Below are 14592 nucleotides of genomic sequence, written 5' to 3'. Positions count from 1 at the left end.
TTATTTCCACATAACCCAAAGACCAGTTACTGTATATGTAGGTGTTACAACAGAGCCTACAATTTTAATGCAAAATTCTCATTATATAAAGGGAAAAAGAGGCTAAAATTGTCAAATGTAGTTTTATATATATCAACAAGTGCTCCTTTACAGTACAACACTGAAAAATATAAGGCCGTGAAAGGATTAACATTAGTTTTTGTTCTCCTTAAGGAACTTTGTCATGAAGTCTGCCAGACGCTGGGTGTCAGCCTTGGTGATGGCATTGTAGAGAGAGGCTCGGATACCCCCAACGGACCTGTCCAAGAAAATAAAGTTTATTTCAAGAAATGATTAATATGATGATATTATATTTGTATAACAAGATATAGTTGGAAAAGTATCATGTCAGATTAAATAAACTAAGGATTTCTTGATGCTGATAAAAGGAAAGTGCCTTTCCTCGTGGGTAGTTTGCAGGTTCTCGCTTAGTTTGGTAGAACTGTAAGACTATCTTTTGTTCCATGCTCTACCTAGCATGATGGAAACAATAATATAATATGACAAAGAACACATGACAAATATGGACCAAAGAGCCAAAGCTCAACCTCCGCCAGCACAATAGGCGAGTACAAAGCTCAATTTCCCTCCTTCCCTCCTGAAAAAAAAAAATTAATTGCAGTGCAGGTATTAATATACTTTAACACTGATCTGGTATCATATGACTTTGCATATGTATTAATTAATGGCACCAACCCATGAAGTGCCGAGAAAACATGCAAACTGGGATATTACTATGTATCTGGAATACATGCAGGGATCTTTAACAGTAGTTAGCAGCCTGGATGTAAACAGGCACTGTGAGTTAGGTGCCTTGGATGCTGGTCACATCCAGGGAAAGATCAGTCATTGGCCCTGGAACACCGATAAACTTAACAGGCTCCATCCCCCAACAATACAATGGCAAACCACATACAGGTTCGTGGAATATACACAGGTGCAACCACATACAGGTTCGTGGAATATACACAGGTGCCCCATGTACACAATTAATGGAAAATGCACAGGTTCCTGGATATATGTACTCGAAATGAATGTGTCTGAGGATACATATAGAATGCAGATGTCCTGGAAACATGCAAGTCCTCGGGCTTCATGCGGGTGCCCAGTACACATGCAAGTCCTCGGGCTTCATGCGGGTGCCCAGTACACATGCAAGTCCTCGGGCTTCATGCGGGTGCCCAGTACACATGCAAGTCCTCAGACTTCATGCGGGTGCCCAGTACACATGCAAGTCCTCAGACTTCATGCGGGTGCCCAGTATACATGCAAGTCCTTGGGCTTCATGCGGGTGCCCAGTACACATGCAAAGTCCTCGGGCTTCATGCGGGTAACCAGTACACATGCAGTGCCATGTATACATGTAAGTACTGTACTGTACCTGAGATACTTTCAGGTGCCCAGGAAAAAATCCTTTAGGATCCAAGATTCCATTAGGCTTTATTGATGAGATGCATTCATTATTCATCATAAACCCATCTTCAGGACAATAGTGGAAGGGCGATGCAGATTCATAACAGATCAGGAACTAGACCTCTGCATTTTTTTGGCCAAGCAAATAACGGAAGCATCGAAATATTTCTTACAAGCAAAGGTTAGGAAATTTGGCGATCATGACGTGAGGTGGCACAATTAAAAAATTTTTGCATTAGGTATAAAAATAAAGCATTAGTGCAGCAAGCTAAGAACTGTGTCAACTGGAGAATTCTTCTGAATTAGTAATAATTGCATGAGACTTGGGGGAAAAAACCTAAGCTTGTTTCTAACCAAATCTGAAATATTAAGTAAGTAATTATAAACAGAAGGCACCAAACCGGGAAGGCTATGTAGCACCATCAAATGTGCGGAATAATCAGAGGGCGCTAAATATCACCAAGGATGCCAATACGAGAACAAAAACGCATAAGGCGAACAATATCAAAAGTATCCGAGTCACCAAGAATTCTATTGAGGGAAAGGTGACCGCGAGGGGCGGTCGGAAAGCAAGACACATGCTCGTCCTGGAAGTCAGGACATTCAATATTAAGTGAAAGCAAATGTTGGGAAGACTGGGAGTTTATACCTGTGGCCCTTAAGGGAGAGAAGGCCGAGCTGGGCTGCTTCATCCAGGAATTTCTTCTCCAGTTCCTCACTGCCACCGCCCATGCCCACACGAAACACCACATTCATCCTGGATCTGCAGTAGTTATAAAGAGTAATGCTCAAATTCTGAATAAACTGAGTGTAGAGAGGAATTTAATAGAGCAGGAGCAGCCCAGCAATGTTTTGGTAATCTAACCAATTCAGTTGGATTATTTTAATTTTTATTAAATTTGTGGGAACTTTTTTGAGCAGTAATTTTCATATGACACTTTTCTTTTACAAAAGAAATATAAATACAGTAATATAATTTCTATATTATATAGCATTTTACTGTATAATTCAATATATTTGCCTCTCAATTCTAACAAATAACCATTCCAGTAAACCTTGTATAACTGTAGCACAATGTCATCAGTTGGTACATTAGAAGTACCGTACTGTATCACGCACCTGAATGAGGTTCAACACGTCACCTATGTCTCCCAGCAGATAAATTGCAGACTTTATTGCCCAATTTTTAATATAATTATAGCACTTAGCCCGCAACCCAATCTACAAATATAAACACAGTACTGTAATATGCTTTATTTACTTGAATTTACCTGGGGGCTACTAACACTAGTGGCCTCGACGAGGACAGGAAGCCGGCAGCTTGTCAAAGGTCCCCACATTTGTCCTGATTTTTTTCAAGCTGGATTTTGAAGTTCAGGGTTTTGACATTAATGGCTTCGGCATTTATTAGGCCTAGGAAAGTTAGGTAAGGTTTAATTTTCTTGGCAACATCAGTACAAAAACTTTTCTGGATTGTCCCGATTCAACAGTACCGATTTCTACATTCTAACTGCCTTTTATGTCAATATATGTACGATGGTGCTCATCATTACTATAAGTACTAGCTAAACAGGAGGATGGGCTGGGGTTGCATAATAACTAAGAAAAATCATCAATAAACGATCGGCTGACCTGTTGATAGGGTCAATGCTGTTACTGTAGAAGCCACGGGACTCATCAACGATGGAGTAGATCAGCTTACTTTTTTGGAGTGCTCTCTTCTCCATTTCTGCCACACCACCTTCTTCCTTAACCCAGATCAGCACCTCCCCAAGCACGTGGATTCTGAAATAATTTAGGTATTGTACACACTTTAAGTACTGTATTCACACGAGAGTTTAGACAACATTCCAATATCCACACAAATGTTTGAAAGAAGAAATTCTTGTCACTGCTTCAAGTAAAGCAGTGAAGAGAATGAATTAGGAGATATCCCCATAACATTCAATATAATCAGCAAAGACATTGACAAACTGAAAGATTCAAATGCCACAGGTGTGGACAGAATTCAATCCAAAGTAGTTAAGGAACTAGCATCTGAACTATGTCTATCACTGAAATGTTTTTTTAAGAAAATCTCTGGAGTAAGGTATAGTGCCCCTAGACTGGAAATATACAATTAAAAAAAATGGCAGAAATGGCAAAAAGATTTTTTCACTTTCAAAAATGGCAGGTGGAAGTTAGCAGAAGAAACCATGCAATCAGCCTGACCTCTCATATCTAAAATGGCTTAAAAATCCACTCCTGCACTAGTACTAAAGGAACATACTTACACATAACATTTCCAAATATAATTAGGACACTTAGAAGCCTATACAAGAAATTCAGAACATTATATACAGTTTATGTCAGGCCAGTCCTAGACTATGTAATGCCAGTATGCAATTCCAACCTTGTATAGAACAAGTAAATTCATTATGAGACTACGGTAGTACCAGAGTTGTTACAAGTGCAAATTAAGAGAACAATCCTAACACTAGAAAAAGAAAGTGCTCCATCACAGATGATAAGATTACAACAGACAAGATAATGAGAGGAAAAGATAAAGTGAAAAGTCTCTCTCTCTCAGAAAAGTGAAGGCAAAACAAGGGGACAGTATTCAACTAAAAATAAAAAAAATGTAATGAAATACAGTGTGTACTTATATTCTGTGAGTGGTAAACAAATAGAATATGCCTGAAAGAGCAAGTATAACAGGATTAGCATGAAGGGAAGGGCAAAAGCACCATTATTAATAAATGGGAGGCAGAGCCCTAGAGTAAGAACTTGCTGTCTTTAGACAATTAAGTAAGCACTTCTGTTGGCTCTGAACTCCATAATGCCTACACAAGTCACGTGAAACGTCACAAGTCACGTTTTTATGACTATAAAATAACACTTCCATGTCCCTATCCTAACTTACGCAAATGATGGTGGCGTGTTGTAAATTGATTTATTCTTTGCCATAATTGTGTAATCAAAAATAGTTGGGCATATAGGCTGAGAGTTTCCTAGAAGGTCATCTCTAATGATGACAAGAGTCACACCTGCACACCCAATGTTCTTCTGGGCACCTCCATAAATAAGTCCAAACTGAAAAATAAGTAGAGTACAGTATGTCACAAATAACCTTTAACTTTTAATGTGACTAAAGTATTTACTATACATACATTGTAGCATTAATTTAAAAAAAATTTGCTTCAGCTAATAATTTGCTCAAATTTTATGAATTTGGAAAAATTATATACAGTATAGTATACTGTATATTTTACTGTAAACATCAACACACGTGAAGCAACAAGCGGACTAACTTACAGTAATGAGAGACGACTGTAGCCCTGCTGGCATAAATAAAGTTTTATTCAAATAATGGACAACGGAATGAAAATTCACGGGCTGGGATTCAACAGGTGGTTTTCCAGAGTGAATGGTAGGTGGCAAGTGGCTGCTAATGGCTTTGTCAAAATGTGCCATTTGCACACGAAAACCATAAAAATAACCCATTTTAATATTAAACAATCAATAATAAATATGCCTGAGAAATGAGCATCTACAGCGCTTGTAATGGATAGAGGATCGCCAAGACGTTAAAATTAAAAGGACTAGGGCTTTGTCCACGTTATATTTGATGGTAGTTTTCATGGGGAAGTCTTCCATGCACATGACTGGAGCATTAACAGTGGATTAACAGTGACTGCTGACAAAAGAGTGCCAAATACTGTACTGTATTTCATATTTGGCTATTTAAAAGGCAATAAATGAATACAGCTTTTTTTTCCAGGCTGCATGTTTACCCTTGATTATGTGGCTGCACTCTGGCTCCACCACGGAACAGTCCGTTAAAAATGTCACGAGGATGAAGGGATGGATGTGATTACCACACCTAAAATAGTAACAGTAACAACAAGGATCTAATAACTGTATGCATGTTATCACAGGGAATCATAGCAAGGAACTTAAACAACTTGCAGAAAATCAAACATTTCCCTTAATTCTAAATTACGATATTATCTGAACAGCACATGCTTTTGTACTTGTCTAATATTCTGCCAGTGCCGGACTTTGTACAATGTTATCATCCTTAACAAAGCACTCTTGGATCCTGCCATGATTCTGCCTAGACATGACAAGCCATAAATACTCTAAGGGTCTACTTATGCATGACCAAGCATTCATTGATGTTGATTATCAGCTTGCAGACACACTGCAGCCTTCAGCTATATGCTTTTCTGGACTTGAGCCTGTTTTACAATGGGTTATATTTTGAAGGCTGACCCAATACATTTTGAACTGTTGAATAGACTTTTTATATTAAAAAGAAAAGTTTTATACATATTCCATAAAATTACAAACTGGAAAATATTGCATTGTCATTGAGGTAGTCTTTAGTGAAAAGTATTTCAGCCCTCAGCAAAATAGTCTCAAATGTGCATAACCTACCTTTGACACGTCAACGGGTTTGCTGAAGTAGTTGGAGGACATGTCGCACACAAGTGGCACTCCTTCTGGCACTTCAGGCACACTGTGGAACTCCACACCTGTCACGAGGAAACTGGGATTCACCTTTGGACAAGGAAAATTAATAATGATGCATTCCCATGAAGTGTAGCTTAGAAGCAGAAGGCACAAACTCTGATGGTCTAAACTTTAAGTGAAAGGAAACATACCAAATACAGTACCAACATACAGAAAATCTTTTTCCATCTCTCCCATGGATATGTTGAGGCACATATGTTATGCTTTCTGGTTTTGCATTGTTAAGAATGAGATAGGAAGTTTTTAGCTTAACAACATCTCCCTAAGCCACCAACTGGACTAAACATGAAACAGAACCATAATTAGTTAAAATTTTAATGTTAAAATTAATACTGTATATATAATGCCTGAGTAATGTTACTGGGCATAAAATAGGACTAAACATTGACTACATAATCCTAATACTGGAGAGCAAAAGGTCAGAAAAGATCATCTTTTCTTTTGTCAATGAATTTGTACTATTTTTGCCTTCATTTCTAAATACTGTAGTAAATAACTATGCTTTCCATGTTAACATTTAAGATTCAATACCATTGAGTGGCTGAAAGTGGATTATATCTGGCACATTAATGCAGATCTTGTACTGAGGCAGATCTTTTACTTCAGCTTAAGGTGGTTTGTGAAACTCAAGTCAAGTGACGGCTCGTTAAAATTCACTTTCTTATCGCATGTTATTTGTTTAGGGGTTCCAGTGTGCCTTAAATTATAAATACAGTAACTATACCTTAAATATATATTATGTAATGATTTCCAGAAAACTTTGAATAAACCAGTGCAGTAATATATGCACCGTATATAGAGTACACTTACATACCTTCGATAGTCTCGTTTGCACAGTAGTAGAAGTAGGAAGCATCTGGATCCAGCGTCCAGGAGGACCGGTCTGGGACACCTGTGTAACGCTCCCTCTTGGGCACCACCTGGTTCACTTTTCCATACTTGGCAGCCTCCTGTGCTGCCTTAGATGACCATGACCCTGCAACATAAACGGCACTGTACTAAAGTTAAAGAAGATGGTAAATTTATCTGAATTTATCCGAGGGCCACCATTTCTCTAGTGGTCTCGACAAGGGCAGGAAATCAGCAGCTTCTCAGAAGTCTAACCCCTCCCCCCTTTTCCTGATGATTTTATCCAGCTGGGTACAATTTTATTATATTCTTCATCTTTATTCTCAAATTTCAAGCTCATCGTCTATCTTTGCTTCACGTTTGTTAACTCGCCCTTGGCCATCATAACTGAACATCACTACCACTATTTGTATGGAAAGTCTCCCTCTGTAAATCTGCCCATCTCTTCTTTCATGCTCTCTCCTTCTGTAACAAATTCTTCCCTCAAATTCCCATCATCTCCCACCTCTTATAGCTGTCTTTCCCCCGCATCTTTCTGCAAATCACTATTTTTCCTCATTCTCCCATACTGTAAATTTTTTGCTAATTCTTCCCCCATCCCTTCTCAGTTTCTTCCCCTGCTACTCACCTGTAACTATATAGTCAGCCTTGCCTGTCCGTGAGATGAGGTTAAGTGGGACTGCTGCAAATTGACCACAACCTCCACCCTGCATAAATAGCACCTTGTAGTTGTCCGGTATACACCTGCAGAGATGCCATACTATTTAGACTCTGGGTGAGCATTTAAGTACCTCAAATTAGAATATTAATATTTAAGTGCACTTACATTAATTCTCTGATGATGGCCTCGGTTGCATTCAAGAAGACAGCGAACTCCTTGGAGCGGTGTGAGAGTTCCATAAGGCTGACACCGGTGGTGCCATACTGCACCAGCTGCTCCTGCACTCGTTCCAGTACCTGTGACCGACACAACACTTAATTTGACATGATATGGGTGTTGGTATATTTATGAACTTCCAATGTTTGCTGGTTAAATCATAAAATTGTTGGAAAGTAGTTGCATCATCCCTCAAGTAGGTGGTGGCAATTGTCAGGTGCTCGCCTAATTGCATTTGTAGGAGTTGAGTACTGGTCCTATTGAGTATCCTCTTTGGTCCTACTTCTCAACATTCAATCAACTTGTGTAAAGGTCCCTGAGCCTTTTGGGCTGTCATACCTACATTTCAAGCCGGGTATGGATTTATTACACTACACCAAATTACTACTGTATACCTGAATTTACCCGAGGGGCCACTATGTATCTACCTAGTGGCCTTGGCAAGTACAGTACACAGGAAGGTGGTAATTTCTTGCAGGTCCCATTTTTTCTGAGGATTTCGAATTTCAGTAATGTCTTGGCAATTGCAAGTGCATTCAATTTTGTACAATTTTGTTTTCACTTAAAATACATACTGTATTTTAAGTGAAAACATTTCTATTATTTTATGTAGCTAACTTAGGTGCTTAAGTATTATGCTGTCTCCTTTTTCCATGTACCACCACTTTCAAATAGTGTTCTTGTCTGTCGTGTATTGTATTTTCCCGAGACTTTTCTATAGGGTAATCATGTCTCCCGACTCCTCTCTTTCTATTGCCATGTGAAATGATGTTTAATTTCTTAAGTTTTGCTTTGTAACCTATACCTTATGGCTCTAGGATTAATCTGGTGGCTGAACTATTCTCATCATTCTTGAGACTATTCTTTAGTTCTTGTTGGAAACCAGTGTACAGTACTTTTAAATTTTGGTTTTATGCGTCAATGTATGAATTACATGCCAATGCTGCGTACTCCAGTATAGGTCTATCACTAGACCAATACTGAAATACTGTAATGACCAACATAATTTTATGTTTAGAAATAAAGCCCTGGTTTGTTTCTGAACAATATTCATATGTTTGCCAGCGTACCATATGCTGCTGATGTTACCCTGTTTATGTATGCCTCTGGAGATAATGTTGGAATTATATCCACCCCTAAATCTTTTTCTTCCCCCAACTCCTGTAGTTGCCTTCCCTTTATGATGTACAGTAGATACCTTCTGGTCTCCTTTCTTCCTTTCCCATCTTTATTACCTTGCACTTGTTGGAATTGAATTCTAGCATCCATTCATTTGCCCACTCCTGTAATGTCAAAGTCATTCTGCATCCTTTTGCAGTACATCAAGTTTAACATGCCACAGTAGGTTTGCGTTGTCTGTAAACATTGACATGTATGAGCTCACTCACTTTAGTTGGTCATTCACAATAATTAGGAACAGTAGAGCTCCCAGGACTGACCCTTGGGGAACTCCACTTCTTACCCTCCTCCAACTTGAAACTTCATATCTGACTATTTTCTATCCTCAGGTAGTCCCTTACCCAGTGCCTTCTCAGTTATACCTGCTTGCTTCTCCATCTTGAGGACCAGCCTTTCATGAGGAGCATTATCAAATGTTTTTTGACAGTCTAGGAAAAGTACAGTACTGTCTACCCAGCATTCATTTTCCTGTTTGATTTTAGCAACCTTGGCATAGATCTCTTATCAAGTTTATCAGGCACGACTTTCCTCTTCTAATCCATGTTGCCTATTTGTTACAAAGTTTATCTTCTCAAAGTGTTCAATTATTCTCAAGTTGGTTATTTTCTCCATCACTCTACACAGAATATTTGTCAGTGACACTAGTCTGTAATTTGGTGTCGCCTGTCTGTACCCCTTTTTGAATATTGTGACAACGTTTGCCTTTTTCCAAAATCCAGGGCAGTTTCCAGTCTCAAGTATTTTATTGAAAAGTTTAGTTAGCAGGTGACAAAGTACCTTTGCAGTCTTCTTCAATAGCCATAATACTAAATTTGGTTCTACTGATTATGCTGCATCTAATTCTTCCAAGTACAGTATTTCTTAATCTCCTCCACAGGGACTATGATGTATTCAGTGTTGCCTCTGGACTTTCATCTTTTAACTCTAAGTCTCCATGCTGGTTATTTTGTCAAGATCCCATGGATTTTGTTTTTTGTTTTTTAAGAGTGTCGCCAGCATTATTAGTGATCTGGAAGCGATCTGATCTGTGATCTGGATCTGGACCCATGATGGAAGTAATTATCAAATGAAGGCACTAAGTCGGGGAGACTATGTAGCAATCCACAAGGGAAGGAGGGGGATAATTTACGTGAAGACTGGGTACTAGAACCTATTTGGTTATCCATCTATTGGACCCCAATTACTGCTGCATGTAGAACCTATTTGGTTATCCATCTATTGGACCCCAATTACTGCTGCATGTAGAACCTATTTGGTTATCCATCTATTGGACCCAATTACTGCTGCACGTACAGAAGCAGTGTCAACATCGGGATCATTAACCCCATTAGACTAGTTTGATACGCTTGGCCAACCTCTAACCTCCAACATGTAAACCATACCAGACGCCAAACTCCCAAGGCCAAACGTCAGCCCTGCCGCTGGGATATTTTCTGGGGCCACCTGAATTTATTAAAATTTTACTATACAAAATAATTTTGATATGAATAACATTTTTAGTGCGCGCTTCCCTGCAAGTCACAACTGGAGAAGGGAAAGGAAGCCGTATGGCATTGGTCTATTGGTGTAGTATTGTTTAACCTTTATAAGGTTGACCCAATCTCATGCGAAGAAAATAACATTGAGTATTTTTTTTGTAGCGTTGTGTGCAATGCGTGTGAAAAATTTAGTGATAAGTTATTATTAGAAAGTGGCTGATTAAGTGTACTAGTGCCTCTGCAAGAATGTACTACTCGCCCACCAACATATGTACTCTTAACAACCCATAGTATCTTCTTATATATTTATTTTATTTATTAATTTACATCAATGGAGTAACACCTCTTCCTCTGAGGCTACCAAGCAAGTGCGCAGCAGCACAGGCACCTCACAGCCCGTCCACCCCAGAACTGACTCCATCACTGCCAACCCTCCAGTCCTCCTCCACCTCCCTTCCTCCCACGATGGAGATTGTTGCCATGTTGCTGCAGATGCCCCCCCCCCATCCATCCACCCAGACATTCCTCCTCCATCCATCCACCCATCTCTCGTCCTCCCATTACAGCCACCCATCTCTCGTCCTCCCATTACAGCCACCCATCTCTCGTCCTCCCATTACAGCCACCCATCTCTCGTCCTCCCATTACAGCCACCCATCTCTCGTCCTCCCATTACAGCCACCCATCTCTCGTCCTCCCATTACAGCCACCCATCTCTCGTCCTCCCATTACAGCCACCCATCTCTCGTCCTCCCATTACAGCCACCCATCTCTCGTCCTCCCATTACAGCCACCCATCTCTCGTCCTCCCATTACAGCCACCCATCTCTCGTCCTCCCATTACAGCCACCCATCTCTCGTCCTCCCATTACAGCCACCCATCTCTCGTCCTCCCATTACAGCCACCCATCTCTCATCCTCCCATTACAGCCACCCATCTCTCATCCTCCCATTACAGCCACCCATCTCTCATCCTCCCATTACAGCCACCCATCTCTCATCCTCCCATTACAGCCACCCATCTCTCATCCTCCCATTACAGCCACCCATCTCTCATCCTCCCATTACAGCCACCCATCTCTCATCCTCCCATTACAGCCACCCATCTCTCATCCTCCCATTACAGCCACCCATCTCTCATCCTCCCATTACAGCCACCCATCTCTCATCCTCCCATTACAGCCACCCATCTCTCATCCTCCCATTACAGCCACCCATCTCTCATCCTCCCATTACAGCCACCCATCTCTCATCCTCCCATTACAACCACCCATCTCTCATCCTCCCATTACAACCACCCATCTCTCATCCTCCCATTACAACCACCCATCTCTCATCCTCCCATTACAGCCACCCATCTCTCATCCTCCCATTACAGCCACCCATCTCTCATCCTATTACAGCCACCCATCTCTCATCCTCCCATTACAGCCACCCATCTCTCATCCTCCCATTACAGCCACCCATCTCTCATCCTCCCATTACAGCCACCCATCTCTCATCCTCCCATTACAGCCACCCATCTCTCATCCTCCCATTACAGCCACCCATCTCTCATCCTCCCATTACAGCCACCCATCTCTCATCCTCCCATTACAGCCACCCATCTCTCATCCTCCCATTACAGCCACCCATCTCTCATCCTCCCATTACAGCCACCCATCTCTCATCCTCCCATTACAACCACCCATCTCTCATCCTCCCATTACAACCACCCATCTCTCATCCTCCCATTACAACCACCCATCTCTCATCCTCCCATTACAGCCACCCATCTCTCATCCTCCCATTACAGCCACCCATCTCTCATCCTATTACAGCCACCCATCTCTCATCCTCCCATTACAGCCACCCATCTCTCATCCTCCCATTACAGCCACCCATCTCTCATCCTCCCATTACAGCCACCCATCTCTCATCCTCCCATTACAGCCACCCATCTCTCATCCTCCCATTACAGCCACCCATCTCTCATCCTCCCATTACAGCCACCCATCTCTCATCCTGTTACAGCCACCCATCTCTCCCATTACAGCCACCCATCTCTCATCCTCCTATTACAGCCACCCATCTCATCTTCCCATTACAGCCACCCATCTCTCATCTTCCCATTACAGCCACCCATCTCTCATCTTCCCATTACAGCCACCCATCTCTCATCCTCCTATTACAGCCACCCATCTCTCGTCCTCCCATTACAGCCACCCATCTCTCATCCTCCTATTTCAGCCACCCATCTCTCATCTTCCCATTACAGCCACCCATCTCTCATCCTCCTATTACAGCCACCCATCTCTCATCTTCCCATTACAGCCACCCATCTCTCATCCTCCTATTACAGCCACCCATCTCTCATCCCATTACAGTCACCCATCTCTCATCCTCCTATTACAGCCACCCATCTCTCATCCCATTACAGTCACCCATTTCTCATCCTCCTATTACAGCCACCCATCCATCCCTCTCTCCTCCTCACACTACTATGCAACCGAACCATATCATCAATGATTCATCCATCTGGGTGAGCAGACTCATGTAGACATGACTTCATGTTGACTTCTAGTCAGCAAAACTATTTCACAGGCCCTGCGTCATTATGTAGTGGAGGGTACGAGGATAACATATCCAAGATGATGTATCTCAATTGTGAATTACTGTCTGAATTAGATCCTTGGCAAGTATGTTGGTGTTTGTTGAAGAAGATGGTATATGGAGTGTAAGATGGGATTGCCTGCAAGGAATATTTACTTATAAACAATATTACACTAGGTATATACACTACAACATTTACATACTAGTTATTTCATTTGTTTATATAGCCACTAATCACATATGACCATTGTAACTAACTACAAAACTGTAATTGGACTTTTACCATTAAAATATGATCACAAATTTGAGGCAAATGAAAACTATATATAGTTCCTTGAACATGTATAATGCTTAGCGTTTCTACTATCATTCACAGGCTGTGTATAGAGTTTATATGATATCATGAATGGGTTTTAACACTGATATGCATAATGAATGTCACTAACCACATCGGGGATTTTGGCGGGTCCAGGAGAGAAGTAACTGATAGGCTGAGCCATGACTGTATGCGTCCTCCTCTTCTGACTGTTGTAACCTGACTGGCTGGGTCCCGGGGTCGACTCACTAACTTTCGACTGGACAACTTACCCAGTGAACAATACATAACAGTTTACATCAGTCATATGTGTTCTAGAAAATATTTGTCAACTGATACATACTATTTATGTACATTTCTGTTTTATGTGTCAAGTTTAAATTTGTTTGATTTATTTCTTCTTATGTACATTCTTGCCTAGATGCAGTTAACGGTGGGTGATGCGCGGTGATCATTACACGAAACGTTGTGAAAATTTTTACACTCTGGCTAGTCCACACGCCACTGTTGCCAACTAAATTAAAATATTAACACAATATGGTTCTTCGCTCAATCATTATTACCAAAATCTCTCATGAAAAAAATATAACGCACATCTGTACTAGCATAAAATGCTCAAAATTGTCGCGTAGACCGAACGACATCTTCCCACACTTCTTACCTACGAAATACTGGTAGAAAAAAACTATATCAGTGGAGATGTGGCAATCTAATGCTGGCTGGTGTATTATTGTATTAACAAAACTATACAACAGTGTCCTGCTACCCCCATTATGTATGAGGGATTGTAGAGTATAGATGCAGCGAGTAATGGGCTCCATTAACACATGTCATAGTAGCAATGTTTTAAGCGTGTGTGTAAATCTGTAAATTTTGCCCCTAAGGGTGAGTTTGCTAGGCAGCGTCACTCATCCTCTGAGTGAACATACCAGCATAGTGACAGTACTAGGCAGCGTCACTCACCCTCTGAGTGAACATACCAGCATAGTGACAGTACTAGGCAGCGTCACTCACCCTCTGAGTGAACATCCCAGCATAGTGACAGTACTAGGCAGCGTCACTCATGCTCCGAGTGAATATATCATCATAGTATAGTCTACATTCAATGGGTTACAATGTATTATGAAGTTCAGTCCTCGTGGCGCAGTGGGAAAACACTCGCCCGGCGCTTCACCAGCGATTTTGCCCGGGTTAGTATCCTGGCCGCTGAAGGAAGGAATTTACAGGGGACAGCACTAAGCCATTACAACTATATAACACTGGGACGGGATCAGGATAAGGATTTGGGACGGGACGGGAGAAAGGAATGGTGGCCCAACCACTTGGACAGTCGA

At 41.1% G+C, this 14592-nt stretch overlaps 1 protein-coding gene across 1 annotated transcript; it reads right to left on the bottom strand.

Moving 5' to 3' along the window:
- Window positions 1-108: 108 nt before the first annotated feature.
- On the bottom strand, window positions 109-13537 carry LOC123746550 (phosphoserine aminotransferase). Its single transcript, XM_045728130.2, has 9 exons — window positions 13389-13537; window positions 7643-7773; window positions 7445-7560; window positions 6782-6943; window positions 5872-5969; window positions 4355-4524; window positions 3085-3237; window positions 2102-2215; window positions 109-298 (listed from the first exon to the last, which is right to left on the bottom strand). The coding sequence occupies exons 1-9, from the start codon at window positions 13440-13442 to the stop codon at window positions 193-195; spliced, it is 1104 nt and encodes a 367-aa protein (XP_045584086.1). The 5' UTR covers window positions 13443-13537; the 3' UTR covers window positions 109-192.
- Between the last annotated feature and the right edge of the window lie 1055 nt (window positions 13538-14592).

This window comes from Procambarus clarkii, chromosome 90 (genome assembly GCF_040958095.1).
Source record: "Procambarus clarkii isolate CNS0578487 chromosome 90, FALCON_Pclarkii_2.0, whole genome shotgun sequence".
Taxonomy (NCBI): Eukaryota; Metazoa; Arthropoda; class Malacostraca; order Decapoda; family Cambaridae; genus Procambarus; species Procambarus clarkii.
Note: the sequence above shows the minus strand (reverse complement) of the source record. Positions and strands in the feature narration are given on the sequence as shown.

What these genes read in the sequence shown, in the direction of transcription:
- LOC123746550 (XM_045728130.2), bottom strand. Translation starts at nt 13,442, where the DNA reads ATGGCTCAGCCTATCAGTTACTTCTCTCCTGGACCCGCCAAAATCCCC. An exon ending in GGCTGACTATATAGTTACAG is followed by an intron (nt 6,944 to 7,444) that starts GTGAGTAGCAGG and finishes TTTATGTTGCAG; the next exon opens with GGTCATGGTCATCTAAGGCA. An exon ending in AACCCGTTGACGTGTCAAAG is followed by an intron (nt 4,525 to 5,871) that starts GTAGGTTATGCA and finishes CTTATTTTTCAG; the next exon opens with TTTGGACTTATTTATGGAGG.